This window comes from Pseudopipra pipra, chromosome 15 (assembly GCF_036250125.1).
Source record: "Pseudopipra pipra isolate bDixPip1 chromosome 15, bDixPip1.hap1, whole genome shotgun sequence".
Lineage (NCBI taxonomy): Eukaryota > Metazoa > Chordata > Aves > Passeriformes > Pipridae > Pseudopipra > Pseudopipra pipra.
Genome location: NC_087563.1, coordinates 17888995 through 17907882, shown reverse-complemented (window position 1 = coordinate 17907882; position 18888 = coordinate 17888995). Strand labels below are relative to the sequence as shown.

The 18888-nt window shown below is 48.0% G+C and overlaps 1 protein-coding gene and 1 long non-coding RNA gene across 4 annotated transcripts in view; both read left to right on the top strand.

Moving 5' to 3' along the window:
- Nucleotides 1–18888, top strand: part of ACSL6 (acyl-CoA synthetase long chain family member 6) — a 53258-nt gene that overhangs the window by 21279 nt on the left and 13091 nt on the right. The window contains exons 2-12 of one of the 3 annotated variants that reach the window (XM_064672256.1): nt 1081–1301; nt 2880–2994; nt 3802–3866; nt 4282–4383; nt 4508–4607; nt 5291–5469; nt 6021–6053; nt 7155–7206; nt 12067–12140; nt 15260–15337; nt 17765–17899. In XM_064672256.1, coding sequence (XP_064528326.1) covers nt 1081–1301; nt 2880–2994; nt 3802–3866; nt 4282–4383; nt 4508–4607; nt 5291–5469; nt 6021–6053; nt 7155–7206; nt 12067–12140; nt 15260–15337; nt 17765–17899 — 1154 coding nt within the window. Of the gene's footprint in view, nt 1–1080; nt 1302–2879; nt 2995–3801; nt 3867–4281; nt 4384–4507; nt 4608–5290; nt 5470–6020; nt 6054–7154; nt 7207–12066; nt 12141–15124; nt 15338–17764; nt 17900–18888 lie in introns of all 3 variants that reach the window. The other 2 variants (XM_064672255.1, XM_064672257.1) reach the window with 2 other exon arrangements.
- On the top strand, nt 7213–10776 carry LOC135422769 (uncharacterized). The gene is made up of 2 exons (XR_010434582.1): nt 7213–8181; nt 9112–10776. It is a non-coding gene; the product is annotated as an uncharacterized LOC135422769 (long non-coding RNA).

The following is an 18888-nucleotide window of genomic DNA, read 5'->3' as shown; positions in this document are numbered from 1 at the left end:
ACAGGAGTTATTTAAAATGCTCCTTGTGTAGTCAACACCCAAACAGGAGTCCCCTGAGGACAGCCCTGACCTCGCACTCTGGAGCAGTGACCCCCTGCCTGGCTCCCCCTCTCCCCTCTCTCTGTACGTGCAAGAGGCAAAAGCAAAGCAACCTGTTGTGGTGGTGTCTGGATCAGTGCCTGACCTGCAGCTTGCCCTTGGCTTTTCCAGGAGCAGGTCTTGCTCCACGAGCCCAGCACATGGGCTCCCTGCCTTCCCTGCACTCCTAGAAAAGCAATGCTGGCAGCTAAAGGGAATGAGCTGCAGACAGCAGAGCGTCATCATGCCCTATCGTAACCCTTGTCTCATCCCCTGTGTCCTCCTGCACAGCCCTCCTCACACAGAAGGAGAACAGGTTTCCTCTTTGGTTTTTTTCCCCCACTGTCCAGGCAGTGCAGGGGCCAGGGGTGCCCAGCACCCCCCCAGTCTGCGGGGAGCTGAACCTCCAGCCCTTCTCTTCTCCTTGGGAAATACCCTGGCGTTTGTCCTTCCTGGGAGCCACCCATCTTCCCCATGGCAGGGTACAGAGTGGGACCCTGTGCTGGTGTGCTCACAGCCTGGTACCCTGGCACCCCTTTATCCTCACTTAACAGTCACCACTTGTTTCTTCCAGAAAACATTCAAGCAATGAAATGAAACTTTCATGGCTTGAATCACCTATAATTTACCCTGATGTAAATCATAAGGAGCTCAAAGTTGGGAATGTGAAACTGGCAAAGAGAAAGGCAGTGGTGTTTTGGGGGTGTCTGTGCAGCGTTCTTCACACAGAGGTAACCTGGCTTTGCCCCACTCCGCGGGAGCTGAGGGCTCATGACTGGTGCTGGTGCTGTGTCGTGACCCTGCCAGGGCTGTGGCCACCACACAGCCCCTGTCCTGCTCAGGGAAGGCTGAGCGAGCTCCTGGCAGTCCTGAGGGGACAGTTGTAGCTGGATCCTGGAGGTTGGCAAAGCGTGTTCTCCCCTTCCCAAACTGCACAGAGCCCCGTGCTGCCCGTGTCCACCCCCGGCCTCCCCTGACCTGACCCCGCTGTGGCTCTTGCAGAGTTTGCCGTTTCTCTGGCGGAGAAGATGCAGGCTCAGGAGATCCTGCGGAGCCTGCGGCTCCCCGAGTTCGATGACCTCAGCCAGTTCTTCCGCAACCTGCCGGCCACGGCGCTGGTTGGCATCGGCGCCTTCGCCGCCGTCGTGGCCTACTGGTTCGCCAGCCGGCCCCGCGCCGTGAAACCGCCCTGCGACCTGCGCATGCAGTCCGAGGAGGTGGAGGTGAGCCCGGGGGCACCCTGGCTGCCTGTCCCCGAGGTTGGCACGCCTGGAAGTCATACAATGGTTTGGGACCTTAAAGAGAACCTCCTTCCAACCCCACTGCCATGGCAGGGACACCTTCCACCAGCCCAGGTTGCTCCAAGCCCCATCCAACCTGGCCTTGGGCACTTCCAGGGATGGGGCAGCCACAGCTTCTCTGGACAACCTGTGCCAGGGCCTCCCCACCCTCACAGGGAAGAACTTCTTCCAAATATCTAATCTAATACTTTCTCTCAGTTTGAAGCCATTGCCTCTTGTTCTGTCACTACGTGCCCTTGCAAAAAGTCCCTCTCCAGCTCTCTTTTATAGGCCCCCTTCAATAAGGTCTCCCCAGAGCCTTCTCTTCTCTAGGGTGAACAACCCCAGCTCTCTCAGCCTTTCCTCTTAAAGGAGGTGTCCCATCCCTCTAATCACCTTTGTGACCTGCTCTGGACTCACCCCAACAGGTCTGTGTCCACAGGGGATGCCAGGAAGGCATTTTTTTTGTTTCTGTAGTTCCCCAACCCCATCCTGAAATCAGCCATGTAATGCACTGTGCCAGGGATCCCCTCACCCCTTCGTTCACCAATTCACCTCTTTCTGAAAACTGGAAAACTAGAATGGAGCTCATTAATTTATTCTCTTACATTCTCAGTGACATTTTGGTCTTAGCTTTACTTAACTGTCCATGGCCAAAAATTAGAGGCACTGCTATTGAATGGGAGAAACCACTGAGAGGTAACAGCTGGTAAGACCAGATCAACTGGCACTCCTCATGTGTGCCCATTGCTGAGTTTGCTGCTGCAAACTTGGTAATAGTAAGAAAAAAGTAGACCTGAATCCATGCTCAGAGGCTGAAGAGTTATTAATTTTCATGCTTGCAAAGGTTTTAAAGTTTAATGAAGCTGCTCTGTTTTAAAGAGCAGAAATATTTCTGAAACTTATCTCCACTTAATTTAATATCTGAAAGTGGGATGAGAATTTTTAAAGCCTTTTGTGATGTTCCCTCTAAAAAGTTATTGTCTTTAATTCCAACAGCTTCTTAAAAGGGTGGGAGGAATTTACATTTTTCAAGGCAGTTTTTCCCTTGTGGTTAGGGCTTTAGTTAGACTTTCTTCTGGCTCCCAGTGCAGTCCCAGTTTGGTCACCCCCACGCTGGCTATCTCCCCTGCCCACTCCTAAAACACCCCTGCTGAGCCTCTGCCTTAGTCTGTCCTTCGTGTTGGTCTGGATGTCCTTGAGAAGGTGCCGTGGTGCCAGTCCTGGGGATCTGTGGAGCCCAGAGCAGTCACTCCCCCCAGCACAGCCCAATCCATTACCTGCAGATCCATAATTCCTGCTTAAATCCCCTTGGGAAGTATCAGCCCTCTCCCATGACAATGAGCTCCTCTCTGGGCAGGTGTCACCGGGGTGCTGAGGGGGATGTCCCACCTCCCCATCCCTTTTTGGGGCAGGGGTGTGGTGGTGGTGCAGAGGTCTCACCGCTCTTTGGGGAGCGTGGTGCTGTATGGGGGGTTCCCTGTCCCACCCGTGTCACCTTTGTCCCCTGGTGTCCCGCAGGGCCTGGCCGGGGCGCGCCGGTCGGTGATTGGGGACAGCCCTCAGCTGCTGACACACTACTACGATGACGCCAGGACCATGTACGAGGTCTTCAGGAGGGGATTCAGCATCTCTGGTGAGAGCACGGTGATGAGGAGGCCTGGGAGCAGAGGGGGCAGAGGGGGGGACCAGGTGATGCAGATGTCCTTACCCATCAGTTGATGGCACCATCAGAAAGCTCTCAAACACTCCTGAGACATCGAGTCCCACTCCAAAAAGCCACGATGATTCTTCCCTGCTCTATCATAACCATTTTTGTGTCTGCTGTTTATGATGTCATGCCTCATTGGACACAACAATATCACGGTCAGATTATTATTTTTGATACCACCAAAAACCTCAGTGGAATTGCACCTGTTCCACCCCACAGGACAGGGGTGAATAAATGACTCAGTAGGTGTATGGAGGAAAGGGTCTTGTGCGGTTAGGTACAGTCAGCAAATTGTTTAAACTTTTCAAATCTTCATCCTGTCACACAGTGCTGCGTGTTGTTTTTACTCCTCCAGAGTAGGCTGGGCTAAAAATAGCAGTTTTCACTTTGAACTGTTTTAATCAAAAGGCAGTGCAAGCAGTGGGAGCTGGGGTTTGGGATGAGAGCCCTCATCAGACACTAATGCTCACATGACCTTCCCAGAAGTGTCTTCTGATGAAGCTGTTTGGGGCAAACTGCTGCTGTCCCTCCTGTAGCTCAGGGGGGGGGATTAAAGCTCTTTGGGATCCCAGCAGCTCGATTTCCATCAGGTGCTCTTGTGTGTGTAATTTGCTGGAGTGAGAGGCAGCCCCCCAGTAGCTGGATTTACTGTGGGAGGGCTCTGCCACATCCCCACAGTGTGGCACTGGGCATTAACCCCCATGACTTGTCATCTCTGCTTGTGTCTTCCAGAGAACGGCCCCTGCCTGGGGTTCAGGAAACCCAAGCAGCCCTACCAGTGGCTGTCCTACAAGGAGGTGAGCTGGAGATGACACCCTTGTCCATCCTCTCCCCCTGCCCGACAGAGGAAGGGGTGTTGGGTGCCCGTTGGTGACACAGGGGCCACACCAGGGTGTAGCTCCTGAGCTGTGTGAGGGTTCCCGTGTCCCCACCCTGGCACATCCAGGTGTTATATCGGTGTGTCAGCTTCCAGGGGCTGGCTCCATGCCATGAGCCCACTCCTGACTGCAGCACTGACACACTCTGGAGCCGTGGGGCATCGCCAGCCAGACATCAGCTGCAAGTCAACTAATGATGGCTCCTGATAAGATAAAAATTGCACTTTTCCATAGCAAATATGATAATTTGAGAGTCTCCCTGTATAACTCTTCACTTAGTTTGGTATTGCTTATATTCCTCTTTTTTTATGTATTTTTCCTCTCCAAATTCCAGGTGGCTGAAAGAGCAGAAGCTCTGGGTTCAGGCCTTCTGCAGCAGGGCTGCAAGCCATCCACAAAGCAGTTCATTGGGGTCTTTGCTCAAAACCGTCCAGAGGTGAGATTTTAAGTTCACCTTGATGTTGTATTAATAATGTTCCTGACTTGTCAGCTTGTTGTCAGTGTGTTAAATCTGCTCCCTCGGCCCCTTCTCACCTCTGTGCTTCCCTGCCCTCCTGCAGTGGATCATCTCTGAGCTGGCTTGCTACACCTACTCCATGGTGGTGGTTCCCCTCTATGACACTTTGGGTCCTGGAGCCATTCGGTACATTGTCAACACAGGTAACACCAAAATTGATGTCATCTTCTCAGAAATCAGTTTTGCTGCTCAGAATGGGTCATTTTCTGCTTCTAAAAGACAGGGGAATGTGGAATCCTAGAACGGTTTGGGTTGGAAGGGACCTTAAAGCTCACCTAGTTCCAACCCCCCTGCCATGGGCAGGGACACCTTCCACTGTCCCAGGTTGCTCCAAGCCCTGTCCAACCTGGCCTTGAACACTTTGAACACTCCCAGGGATGGGGCATTGTGACTCCCTGAGTGCCCTGAAGTCACTCAGAGAGGTTCCTGGGGAGCCATGTGTCCCCGTGCTGGGTCAGGGCTGCCTCCGCCGTGTTTCCCACATTCCCAGTTGTGCACAGCCATGGATAGGGCTGCTCTGGGTGTGGGAATTACTCCACAGCCACCCACTCCTGTGCTGCTTCATATTTTGCCTCCTGGATTTTATAACCCGTGTGGGGAGCAATTTTATTATTTTGAGCTGAATCCCAGAATAATCGTGGATGTCAGCTGCAGCTCTGGCATTGATTTAGGTTAGCTAAGATTGCAGTAATTTTTCAAGAGAGTGCTGGGATATCTGATGTAGCCTGGAGTGACTATCAGAACTGATACAGCGTTAGCTGTGAGCCAGAGTCTTGCATTAAAAAGGATTTACTGCAAACAGCTTGTTTGGCTGCTCTTCTTCCAGCTGACATTTCCACGGTCATTTGTGACAAGCCTGAAAAAGCCAGGATCCTCCTGGACCACGTGGAGAGGAAGGAAACACCAGGCCTGAGCTCCATCATCCTGATGGACCCCTTTGAGAAGGAGCTGGTGGAGAGAGGGAGGCGCTGCGGGGTTCGCATCCAGACCATGCAGGAGGTGGAGGTGAGTTTGCTCTCCCTCTCCTTTAACAACTTTTTGTAATTTCTATAAAAAGACAGTAAAATATACGGGGACTTGTGAACCACGTGGCAGGTTCAGTGTCTGAAGAGCACAAAAGAGCAGCTTATGGCTGATAATACTGAGCTTGTGGCTGATAATACTGAGCTTGGTGCAGTTGCCTCTTGGTGTTGTTCCTTGTTGATGGCAGAGCCAACATTCCAGTCCTTTCTCCTCAAATACACTATCAGCTGCTATTTAGGCCTGGGAAGCAGGTTGTTATTTGAGATGCTGTCCTCCTACATATAAGCCTACAGCCTCACACTTGTATGAAACACCCTGGATCCAGCTCAACCAACCCAAGCACTGCTTGAAATCCAAGGATGGCACTGCAGTTAAGGCAAGAAAGTCTGGAGAGAAGAGATGACCTAAGTGCCAGCCACGAATTTTTCTGCTCTAGCTCACACTCTCCCTTAATGGTTTGCAGATGATTAGCAAGTGGGTTACACTGCAGGAATTAAAGTGAAAGTCACTTCTGTTACTTTAATCTCTTCCAGGACCGTGGCCGTGAGAGTCGACATGTGCCTGTGGTGAGTCTTGGCATGTTGCTTTTCCCACTTCCAGCTGCAGCTGACAGTGTGACATTTATTGCACTGACAAAAGGGGGGAAGGTTTTCTCTGGCAGAGGAAGCCTCTCCACAAGGGAAGCAGTGGAGGAGCCCAGGGACTGCTGATACCATCCAATGGAGATCACAGAATCACAGAATGGTTTGGTTGGAAGGCACCTTAAAGCTCATCTCATTCCACCCCCTGCCAAGGGCAGGGACACCTTCCACTATCCCAGGTTACTCCAAGCCCCATCCAACCTGGCCTTGGACACTTCCAGGGATGGGGCAGCCACAGCTTCTCTGGGCAACCTGTGCCAGGGCCTCCCCACCCTTCCAGGGAAGGATGGACAGTATTTGCTTCATCCCTGCTGAACATTTAATGGGACAGCAGTGAAATGCTGTGGTTAAGTCACTCGAATTCCAGTAGTTACCCAGGGTGGCACAGGGGGAATGTCTCTGCACCCTTCGCTTTCTGCTGGGGTTTCTGTAGCTCAGAAACACTCCTTGGCAGTATTTAGCTGGGATATTTTTGGAAAATTGCTGTGATATTTTTCACTGGCTGCTCATACTCGTGCAAAACTCTCAAAAGCAGCTTCTGATGTTCAAGCTTTTTATTTAGTCATTCATGACCCAAAATAGCACACACATGAGGTGGTGCTGAGAATACAGAGATGCTGCTGGAAATGGGAGCAATCAGCAGCTTTGGAATCTTGTTCCCTGTTGTGGAGTTGTTTCCAGAATTATCTGGAAATCAGTAAGTTATCCCAAGTTTTCCCACACACCTACAGGTATAGATGATGTCTTTGAAAATACTAATGGCAAGGCAAGTATTCCCTCAGTCTTCTTACCCTAAAGCATGTCCTTAGTGCAGCTGGAGCAAAGCACAAGGAATAGAGTTTGCATCAACTGAAGAAACCTGATAAAAAGAGTTTTATGATGGTCTGAGGGGAAGGAAAGGTTTTTATGGCAAATCTAAAACATAATTGGTTTAATCTTAAGGTTTACACAATGGCAACAGTCTCTCCCGTTAACCCTTCTGCATTTGATTAATGTGATTTTCTTATTCTCCTTGTGTATTTCCAGCCTCCTCGACCAGAAGATCTATCAATTGTCTGTTTTACTAGTGGCACTACAGGTAAAAGAGGCATTTAAATCTTGAAATGTTAGAATATATTATGAAATTATTCACTAATCCCATTTCAATATATGCAAACTTGCTGTTATACTGACATGGCAATGATATTTCTATGCACTTTAAATATTTTAGAATATATATATGTATATACATTTCTGTAGATTGCAAATTAAAAATAACATTTTTCTTTTTCACTTGAATTCTCTGACATACACTTTGCCAGTGCAATTTTCCAGTTATCTGGGAACCTACCCATGTTTCTGCTTCCCCTTCTACAGTGTAGTTGTGAAGCACTTGGTTGATTTGTATTTATCTTCTGCAGATGTTTAAAAAAAAAAAACAACCTAAAACACTGAAATGTGGTTCCACAGCTTCCCATTTTCTGTATCCTAAGCACACTGATGTCCTCAGCCTCACCAAGGTCCTTGTCACCTCTGTCTCCTCTGCTGGTGTGTTGCCCATGTCCCTGGGCTGGCCCTGGGGCACCACGTGCTGGGGAGGTCGGGGCTGAGCCTGGGCAGCCCTGGGTGCTGGTACCCATGTGCCACTGGCCTCCTTTGCTTGGGGGATGAGCAGCATCATTTTCCTGCCTGTTTGCAGCAGAGGCAGGGCTTTCTCCTCTCTCCAGACCCTGGTTTTCATCAGCTTGCAGGAATTTCCTACTCTTGAGAACTCAACTGCTGTAACGTCTCCCTAAAAGCTGCACAGGGTGATGCACGAGTCATCACTGCTTGGGAAGCTGCCTTTGCACTTCCCATGCTCCAGGGACTGCTGGAGCAGCTCTTCCACGTTCACCTGTGCTCTCAGGGTTGTCTAATGCTTGGTCCTACCCCAAAGCATCCTCGGTTTGGCCTCAGCCCCTTTAGGCCAGAGAAGATGCTGGAGCTGCTGGTGCTGCCCAGCCTGTGGGTCAGGCTGGGCACGAGGGGACTCCTTCATCTTCCACCCCCAGAGAAGACCTGTGCTGCAGACCAGGTAGGCAACTGCTTTATCAACCCCAAGTACAAACTCAAGGTGTATTAAAAGGGTTTGGGTATTTTACTTTTGTCCATCACTGTTAGTTTTGGGATCTGCACTTCAGAGTGCCCAGGGCAGAGCACAGAGGGAAAGGAGCCTGTGACTCTGCTGTGTCCCAGCACTGGGAATTCCTAAATGGGAAAGACTGGAGTCAGTGCAGGACACGGATATCACAGCCATGTACAGGGTCAGTGCAGAGGGGCTGGGCACAGCTGGGACCTGCAGGAAGCTGAAGGAGCCGTGCCATGGATACAGCAGGGCACAGAGTGTTTGTGGGCATTCTCAAGTGCAGAGTGACTAATTTGTCAAGCCACATTTTTGTTGATATTTTTATTTCTAAATAAGCAATTCTGCATAGAAAATTTTTTTTTTTTTTTTTAACTTTCTTTTCCTATTTGCAAATGCAGTCATGGGCCAGCTTCTGATTTTATGCTTTTCTTAGAAAAATGCCTGAGGTTACAGAATTAGGACAACCAGGGAGCTCATTTCCTTTCTCCCATCCAAACCAGAGATTTCAAATTCTGCAAACCTCCAAATTGAACTCTCCCAGAGCAATGCTTTGTGACCCACCCTGCTAGTGCAGGACTTTGCACACCACTCTCTGGCTTTTCCAGAGTTTGCATCAACACTCTGGTCTGTTTTCCACGTTGTATTTGTTTTGATGTAAAAGGCTTGGAGTTCTGTATAGCCCATCATTTTTAATGACCAGATTTAGAATTTTCTTTCAAAGAATATGTTCTCTGGGGCTTTTTCAATTCTGAAGGGCTCTAAGTATATTTAGTATAGTGTGAAAAAAAAAAATCTCTTCTGTAGAATTTGTAACCTGGAAATGGTAAAATTGGAAACAATTCCCCAAAGTAGACTTTAATGTTTGCTTTTCTTTGATAGGACCACATGTCCCAATGCCTCCCCAGGGAGAAGGGAGAGTCTGAGGTTGTTGAGCTCCGATGACAAGACCAGCTTTCATGGTTGTGCCAAGAAACCATCAGCACTTGGAAATGGGCCAAAGGCACACAGATGTCCCCAAACCATCAGGATAAAATTTTTCATGCTGACTACTCCAGAGGAGTCAACTGTCATTCCCTCAAAGATCCACCCGTAACCAGTTGGATAAAAATGACTTCCCAGCGGTTTCTCCCAGCCTGGCAGTGCCTGTTCCTGTCTGCCAGAGCTCCCGGGGGGAGGAAAGTGCTTGCATCCCAAAACACTCATGGATCACACCACTGAGTTAGTGCTGGAGTTGCTACTTGAAAGACCCATTTACAATGTGGGAAAGGTTCTTCTATTGCTGATGAGAACTGTCAAACCCTGGCACCAAGATAAGGAGGACCTGACGTTCCTGGGCTATCGACGGTTGGGATCACAGGGCATCTGTTCTGTAACAGGAGACTCACTGGGTCTGTCTTTCTGAGGAAATTCAAACAAGAGCAGCATCACAGACTTGGCATTGATTTTTTTAAAATAGAACAGCAGCATGACTGCCAACCTTCTTCTCTCAAAGTGGCAGTTCTGGGAAAGGGCTCATGGAAAGGGGCACCTGATTTGCTGGGTTAACTCTTAGAACAGAACTACTGAGGAAGGTCAGAATTTACAGGAGTCCCCCAGCCCAAAAAAGCTGCAGCTGCCCTGTGGCAGTGTGGTTTGTTCTGGATTTCTCCCGATGAAGACTCTCCTGGCTCCAACACTGCTGCTCTGCTCCAACACCGTTATCCCACAGCCTGAGCAGGAGGGACCCAGGGAAGGAGCCAGGATGTTCACTCTGCTTCCAGGTGTGGCAGGGTGACTTAAACAGAGGTACTGAACTGCATTCAAGTCAGAGGGGGAGTAAGTAAATGAGTCTGAGATCTGAGAAATCTTCCCATAGAATCACAGACTGGTTTGGTTTGGAAGAGACCTTAAAGCACATCTTGTTCCAACCATGGGCAGGGACAGCTTCCACTGGATCACAGTGCTCCAAGCCCTGTCCAACCTGGCCTTGAATACTTGAAATCTTCAAAAAAAACCAAACAACTGAAGAGCTTTGTCAAGGTGCAGGGACCAGATCTGCTGTTGGTATAGCTGGAGGGCACAGTTTTGAGTTTCCAAAGCAGTACTCAGCACATCCTCTCTGAGCTGTGGGAGCTGCAAGGGCTGTGCACGCTGTCTGGCTGGACTCAGCTGGAATAACACAAACAATTTCTGGGCTGTGATGTGTATTTACAACTGACACTGGTTTGTGGAGTTTTCTTGAAGTCTGGATCCACGTGTGCACCCAGCTGTGACAGTAACCTGCCAGGTTGAGCTGGCACCCACCAGCCCGTTGGTCCAGCACGTCAGGGCAGGAGCAGTTGTGGCTGGCAGAGCTGTCAGCCCCAGCTTCACTCCTGAGCCTCGGATGAGGATGAATGTCAGCGACACCAAACCAGCCTCCTGTGCACCGTGTTCATCTGCAAGTGTTTGGGACTGAATTACTCGAGGCACTCGGAACAGCAGATATGGATTTTCAGTGAAATATATTGTGTTAAAAATATATCCCTCTCTGGTGCAATAAATGTGTGCAACAATTGCTCCTGCTGTTTGGGCCTGCCTTTAATTAGTTGTGAGGTTGAGTAGGAGCGATGTTGGTGACACTGGCAGGGCGCAGGGCTCAGTGCTGTGTGTGCCCCTGCCCACCCCGGAGGGCTCCCAGCCTGCAAAATGCTCTGAAGTGAGAGGATTAAACATCTTTTCCTGTGCTGAAACATATTCACAAAGCACCTCTGCCCCTTCTAATCCGAGGAAGGCAGGCTGAAATTCTGGCTGATTTGCCATTTAGCTCCGTTACCTGTAGGAGCTTTGCCAGGCTGCCCGTGCCCCCCGTGCTGGGCCCCGCAGGGCACAGCTCCTCCCATGTGCTGCTACGTGGCACTGGTGTGATTGAATTAAAGCAATCTGCTTAAAAACCTGCTGGAGAGAGAGAGAGGCTGGCCCTGTAATCTTTATTCGAGCTGAGCTACACCTTCTTTTCAGAAATAAACCCTTGGAGGGTGATGAAAAGGGACAGTGCTGTGACAGGAGGACGTGCAGAGCTCTCCGTGCCACTGGTCTGTGTGCCTGGAGGTTCCAGCCTGTGTGTTTGCTGCTTAACAAACCCTGTATTTTGGCGTCTGAACAGATCTGAGATGCAAGGGGTGCCAGCTGAGAAAAGAGGGTGAGAAAGCAAATATTGGTGGTGCAGAGTTGCCCACCAGTGGTGGGTGAAACACTGCAGGGGCAATGCCCAGCTCTGGGGCTTTGCTGGCTCCCTAATGGATTTAGGGCTGTCTCCAAAACATTTCTCCTGCTGCTGACACTATTAATGACTTCCTTTAATTGCAGCCTCATAGAGTCTTTTTGTTTTCTGCATTGTTCAGGTTATCTAGAGTACTGGCTAAGTAAGAGTGTGAGAGCCTTTTAAATGCTGTTTCTTGGTGTTCAATATCATTCTTAGTCAAAATCTGGATGAAATAAATCCTCCCTGGAGAGGCTGGAGCAGCCAGCCTGGTCTGATGCCTGTGCTTATCAGGCGGCTCCATCTGAGCACTCTCAGAAATGGCAGTTGGGTTATTTCTGCTGGAAACTGTTGTCCAGAGTCTCCAACAGAAATATTTGTGTTTACAGTATCATTTCATTAAAGTTTGAGTATTGCAGTAAGTGCTTTAGGTGCACGTTACTGCAGAGAAATGATGGTGAAGATTACGTAAGTTTTAAAATTCAAGAAGAGAACTTAATATTTTAATTATTTCTTGTTTCTTTTTTTTTAATTTTTTTTTTTTTTTTTGGTGTTAAGTTTTCAGAAGTTCCCTTCTGGCTCATGGTTTAAACTCCCTCTCTGTTTCCTTGCAGGGAACCCCAAAGGTGCTATGCTGACCCATGGGAATGTGGTGGCGGATTTTTCGGGCTTTTTGAAAGTGACGGAGGTGAATACCCTGAGCTAGAGAACATTGCCATGTGCACGGTGTGGGGGTTAAGCTGGGGCCCTGCACGGGCTGCAAATCCACTCTTGCAGATTAGAGGTGAAATTTCTCCTGCTCAGAGGGCCAAATCCATGGGAATGGGAGCGAGGCTGAGCCTACAGCACCAGAGGGCATTAAATCCCCTTTCCAGCCCTGGCTCCCAGGCTCTGCAGGGCACAAATTGCTGAGAAGCAATACTGACTTCTGTAAATCAATTAATTAACTCATTTTGAAGAATTAGGAGAGCAGACAAGTCCTGTACAGTTGCAACTGGTGCTTGAGGAGGAGTTCAGGGTGCAGTTGTGCTCTTTGTGTCCCATTGTGCCCCACAACGTCCTCATTGATTTGAAAGCTCTCTGCATACCAAGTGGGTGTGTGTATATATTAATATATAGAAGAACATACATACTTTTTAACAAGAATGGTTAATTTCATTGATATTCCAGTGTATCTCAGTTTCTGTCATACATATTTCTAAAAAAGCATAGTACTGGCCAAGTGCCTTTATAATATGTTTCACACAGTGTGTAAACTTGTGTTTAGAAACACTGTAGGGAGCAGAATCACTTTATCACAACATAGTAAGGATGAACAGCTTAAATAGAACAAATATAAATAATCTAATTTTTGGTAGCAAACAAGCAATTCTATAAAGTTGTGATATGCACATTGGATGGACAGTTGGTTACCTCGTACCCCTCGCTGGTCTTATTGTTGAGGTTGAAATTACTGCAGTCTTATTACCTTAATCCTTGAACTTTCTGAGGTTTCCTGGTGTAAAGAAACTCGGACATGTGAGGTGAGAAATCCCACTGAGCTCCCGTGTCCCAGTCCTTGCAGGGCTGTGGCTCCAGCCATGGGCAGTGGGAAGGGCCAGGGCAGTGTTTTGCTGCAGGAGCCCTCGGGCTCTCGGTGGCCTCAGGGGCACAAATGAAAGCTGAGGTGTGGGGAGGTCTGAGCTCCAAAGGGCAGCAGCGTTTATTTTGGAAGAGACCTCATTTAGAGCTGAGGGAACTTGGCATCTTTCAGGACTGGCCCATAAAAATGGATTTAGTGTTTGCTGACTGCAGTGGGACTCCTTAATTCGTCTCAAAGGTATCAGATGGAGAGCAGAGTCTGGTGTAAGTGGTTGTGAATTTGAGAGCTCCAGTCACCAGAGTACTGCAGGCAGGGGGAAAGGTCTGTAGCTGATCCCCAAGATTTGGCCAATGTCTGACCACAGTAATGAAATTCAGCAAAGTGCAAAACACTTGAAAAGAGTATAAATTAGTGAAATAAAATGAGAAGTCCTGTAGATTTGCTGTTTACATACTCTCATGCCAGTTTTACTTAGATCAGTGATTTTTAGAAATTGAGCGTATTTTGAAGTGAGCCCAGAGCTTCATTATAAGGTTGGTCTCAAATGCCAAGAGGCTGTTTTAATTTTTACAGTTAACTGGACAACTGTGCCAACTTTGAAATACCATTCAGTGTCATCATTTTGGTCTGATTTAAAACCAAATTATTTTGTCTGGGCCTTTAAAGCAGTACATAAAAACCCTGGTGATGTTAAAGGTTTTGCATTACTGTGCTTGCAAAAAATGAGGCCAAACTGTAATAACATATAAATAGGTCTGCAGGCCCTAATGGCTTCATTCAGACTGACAGACAAAATAATATGTAATGGGATGCTGAAAACACCCACGTGGTCAGTGTTGTTTGACTTCAGGAGGTGATGGTTGGGAGGCCATACCCAAATCTGACCAGCCCAGATTTAACTTCAATAAAATATCCCCTGAGGGAGGAACTCCTGTGCCTGCATCCACCATATCCCAGCTCATGGGTTATCGGTTCCACCCGAGCAGTGGAGATGCAGAGTGGGTATAAACTGTTACTACTGTGACCTGATAGATTTTTATACCCATTTTCCACTAACCACTGGCCTTGGTGCAAATTACTGGGTAGTCAACCTTTCAGGTTTTGTAATCCATAATAGCAGGCCTTACCCTAGGAAATGCAGGTAGAAAAGCTATTTTCTTTTGGGGCATGGGTTAGGTAAGGCTCTTGGGGCCTTTGTTTATTCCAGCTTGCAGGAGAGAGTTAAAAACTTGGCAAACTGAAGACTGGTCAGTTATTTTCTTAATAATTTGCCCAACTTTCTCTTTCCCCACTGTGCTTGTCTGTGGGACAGTGACAATGCCCTTAAAATCACATTACAATCACTTAAAATGATGAGAAATGCTAACAGAAGTCAATAATTTTTGCAGCTAAAAATGAAATCATTAGTTTCCCCAACATACTCTGATTCAAATCAATGATTAACCAAAGGAAAAGCAAAAAAAAAAAACCAATCTATAACTTTGACTCCAGTACCACTGTGACTCTCAGGTGGGCTCTGTGCAATGTGGGAAAGCCCTGACGGTGTCCGGGAGGCTCCTGCAGGTTGGCACAGGGATCCTGGAGGCTCCTGCAGGTTGGCACAGGGATCCTGGGGGCTCCTGCAGGTTGGCACAGGGATCCTGGGGGCTCCTGCAAGTTGGCACAGGGATCCTGGAGGCTCCTGCAGGTTGGCACAGGGATCCTGGAGGCTCCTGCAGGTTTGCTCCAGGATCCTGCTGTTGTGCACCCAGCTGAGAGCACAGATGGGGGGCTCAGCACCTCCTGAGAGAGAGCAGTGAACACAGCCTGGGTTCTCTGCCAGGGTGAGCCTCCATTCCCAGATTCCCATCTGCCTTTGCTGTGGAGGCCTCTCCATGCCCTGTGTGTGCATCTCTCTGCTCCTCCTGCTAACCCAGCTCCATGACGCTGTGGCTTTAACGCTTCCCTGTGTCCGCCGCTCCCTCCTCTCTTGACAATCTTTACCCTTTTGCTCCTCTGGTGCCATTTTTCTCTTTATTGTTTTATGACTTTCTTGTTGTCTTCCTGTCAGTGTTTCTTTCCTTTCTGTCTCCCATGCCCTCCACCTGCAGAAAGTGATCTTTCCGAGACAGGACGATGTGCTCATCTCCTTCCTGCCTCTGGCTCACATGTTTGAAAGAGTTATACAGGTAAGAAACCTGCCTGAACTGACGAGGCCTCGTGGGGCTCCTTGTGTTTTCTTCCAGAGTCAGTGGTCTCCTACTTGTGAGGATGTACACATTTCCTATTTGCCTTTAGCACACATGTTTGAGAGAATGGTACAGGTAAGGTCCTGGTGTCAGTGGAAATCGTCTTTTTTCCACACCAAAAAAGAAAAAAATTAAATGAATAAAATACTAAATAACCAGTCATATCTTGTAGAACTAAAAAAGCTTGTACTCCAGAAGTGCCACATGCATAACACCAGGGCCCAGCTGCAGTCTCAGTGCCATGGCTGTGAGTCCAGAGCTATTCCAGGAGAGTTTCCCAAGTTTTCCAGCTTACACTTGGCTCAGAGATTGGAAAACAGCCCCTCAGCAACGAGCTACCTGCTTGTTCAGCTCATGGCTACTGCTGCCTGTGCAGTTTGGGGGGCAGCTTTTCTAAGCACTCCAGGATGACCTTTCATGGGGGTCAAGATAATTTTATGCCATTTTCTACATCAGCTAAAATCGTTTTATTGCATAAATAACCAGATCTGCAAAAAAACCCACCCCAGTTTGGCTACACTGCAGAAGAGGAAACTGAGGTCATGGTGTGAGACACGTGATGCTCCTGGCAGGGCAGGGTGCTGTGGGCACCACTGGAGCCAGTGTCCCCTGGGAAGGGTGGCAGATCCAAGCACAGGCTCTTGCCAGCCAGCAGAACTGACTCCAGTCTCTTTCTGAAAAAAAAAAAAAGGTGATAATTTGTGCTGCAATTGGTGTGTTGGGCAAGTCAGGTTAGGCAACCACATCAGGTCTGCTGGCCTGAGAAGCTGCAAGCTCAGAACTGATCCAGTATGTGAAGAGTGGATCTGGATCCAGTTGCAGCTCTGTACTTTCTCAGGGAGGACTGTTTCAGGCTGAAAGCATATTTTGTGAGTCAGACAAGTGTCTGAATATAAACCTCCCACTTCTTGGTAACATCTGTGCCAGAAATAATATATTTCTGCCCTGTTAAAAACCTCACAAATTGGAAGTGAAAGCCCATGAAAGATTTGGAGAATTACAGCACAGCCTTTCTCCACTTGCAAGGCAAGTTGGTCAGTGTGCCAGCACTGCTTGGGCAAATGGCTTTGCCAGCAAACAAGAATGTAATTATTCAGAAGTCATCTGATGGGGGGTGGGAAGAAATTAAAAACATTTGAAATGCCCTCGTTTCACAGGATGTTGCTGTACTGAAAGGGACAGCCTCCAAAGGATGTTGAGGTTTATCCTCCCTGCTGAAAATGCTCATTAATGCAAAGATTTTTTTCAAAAGGGCTGAAAAGTAATTTTCAAAAACATTCTGAACAGCAAGCACTGTGTCAGCATCCCTAGTTTTAGCCACCATTATTAGTTCCTGGAATTTGCAGTTAAAATTATACAGATACATTCTTTAAAGATAAAAACTTCTAGTTGTTATTTTTAATTCCCACTGAGCACACTGACATTTTTTTTTTAAATCCATGTGCAGTGTAAAGCACAGATTCAGCAGTGTGATGTTTATTAAACCCACATCACATGTATAAAATTCCTTTGGTTTCAGCTGATGGAGACAGTCTAACTGCCTGACAGAGCAGTGAGAGTGCTCAGGTTAATATCACAGGGTTTTAGGAGCAGCACAAAAATACTTGGGTGTCTCTTAAGGAATTTTCAACTGGTTTAGTTGTTTGGGGGAGAGAAGCCCACCAAAGGGAGCTGAAGTTCTCAGTCTGCTCAGGAAGGCTGAGCTCAGCTCTGGCATCGTGGGTGCTTGCTAAGGATGCCTTCTCCTCCTTGCACTCTAAAAGCAGGGTAGTGGTGCCAGTCTCCAAATGTTCTTTGGTGATAAAATGCCAGTTTTAACGAGTCCATGACTGATCCTCTGCAGGATTACTGGTTACCAGTTACCCCCCTGCCCCATCCCACACATCCAGCTCCATTCTGGTCCAATTAAAGCACCCTGCTTTCTTTCCAAGTACAAAACTTCTGGATTTGTAGCTGCTGTACAAGTCAAGCACCTTTTGTGAAGTGGGCTTCTCTTTCTGGGTACAGGATCAGGCACTGTATTGCTAACGTAGTCTGTACTGTTGTATTTAAACAAAACTAAAGTATTAACCTCTAAAAATCGGCTGCTGCTCAGTGTTTGACGATGTTTCTTAGTGTACATTTCTGTATTGACAATTGCTCCTAGTGCTGTGAGCTGCTGTGGGAGGGCTGGGGGACTTCTGATCTAGAATCTGACCACAACTGGGACTTCTCCATCCCTGTATGCACGGGATGAAGGGAAAGCTTTGATTCCTTGCTCTTCCAGAACAAGTGGCAAATTTGGTGGATGCTGAATTGCCAGCACTGAAAAGTGCCCAGAACCGTCCAAATATTTCTGTTCAGTGCAAAAGTCATTGTTACTTCTCCGTGCATTTCTAAAGCCCCGTTTTTGCTGTACTGGAGAGCAGAATTTCAAGAAGGGAGGGATGTGCTTGGGAGGGATGCTGTGCTGTGGGAAGTGAAAGCAGGGAGGCTCCATGTGTCCCTTTTCCTCCCCCTCAGTCTGTAGTGTACTGCCATGGAGGGCGGATCGGGTTCTTCCAGGGGGACATCCGTCTCCTGTCCGACGACATGAAGGCCCTGCGTCCCACCATCTTCCCCGTCGTGCCGCGCCTGCTCAACAGGATGTACGACAAGGTGAGTCTGTTGGGTGGGCTCTGTCCCTTCAGTACAGTACTTACGTGGAAGAATTCCCTTAGTCATGGAGTTTTCCCAAGCAGATTTCACTATTTCTGCCTTCCTGCAAACACATTCTCACGCTGTGTAAATGACACAGCTCCTCCACTCTCTGAGTCTGAATTGTGATGATTTACACAGGCTCCAGACACAGCTGTGTGAATATGAAATCCCTCTCTTTTAGCCTCTTACCCTGTTCTCACTGAGCTTACCAGTGACATTTCTAGACACAGGGGATTTGTTCATCACAGAAACATCAGTCAAACCTGACTGCACAAGGACTTCTTGTGCCCTTCAACCAGTTTTGCAACTTGAATTTCTCTTTCTGGTGGCAACTTCAAAAAACCTATGAGGATTTAGGCAGTGTAAATATGAGGGTGGCTTTTGGATTTAGAAATCCTTAAAACTGAGGTAAAGGTATTGCAAGGTATTTAAGACAGACACGTCTGGTCATCACGCTAAATCTGTTTGACGAGCTGGGAATATTTATTCCTCAGAAGACTTATCCTCTAAAGATGAGCTTAAGCACAAGCTACTGATTTAATTTTTCCCCAAGGTCAGGACTGTTGGGTCAGGGGGTCTGGTGCCTCATTAGAGGGATGGGCACTGAGGATTTCTTGTTTGTTGAGGTGTAGTTTGTGCTGGTGCCTGATTAAGTGCAGCCCCATCACAGCACCAGGCAGCACTGAGACCTGCTCCAGTGTTCACATTGCTCATTCCCTGTTGTTTAAATTGCATGACTTCACTGAATCCTATCATGGAAGTCATATAGAAATAGCAGCCCTATCAGTCTAGTCAAAACCTGCACCACCATCCTGCCTTTTTTCCCCAAAGGAAGAGCACAAAGAACAGGGAATGTAGTGGATCACACCGCTCCTTCTCCCCCCACTAACAAACCCCCGGGGTAGCCTTGTTCAGCTGTGCTGCAAATGCAGCTGTACCCCTGGCTG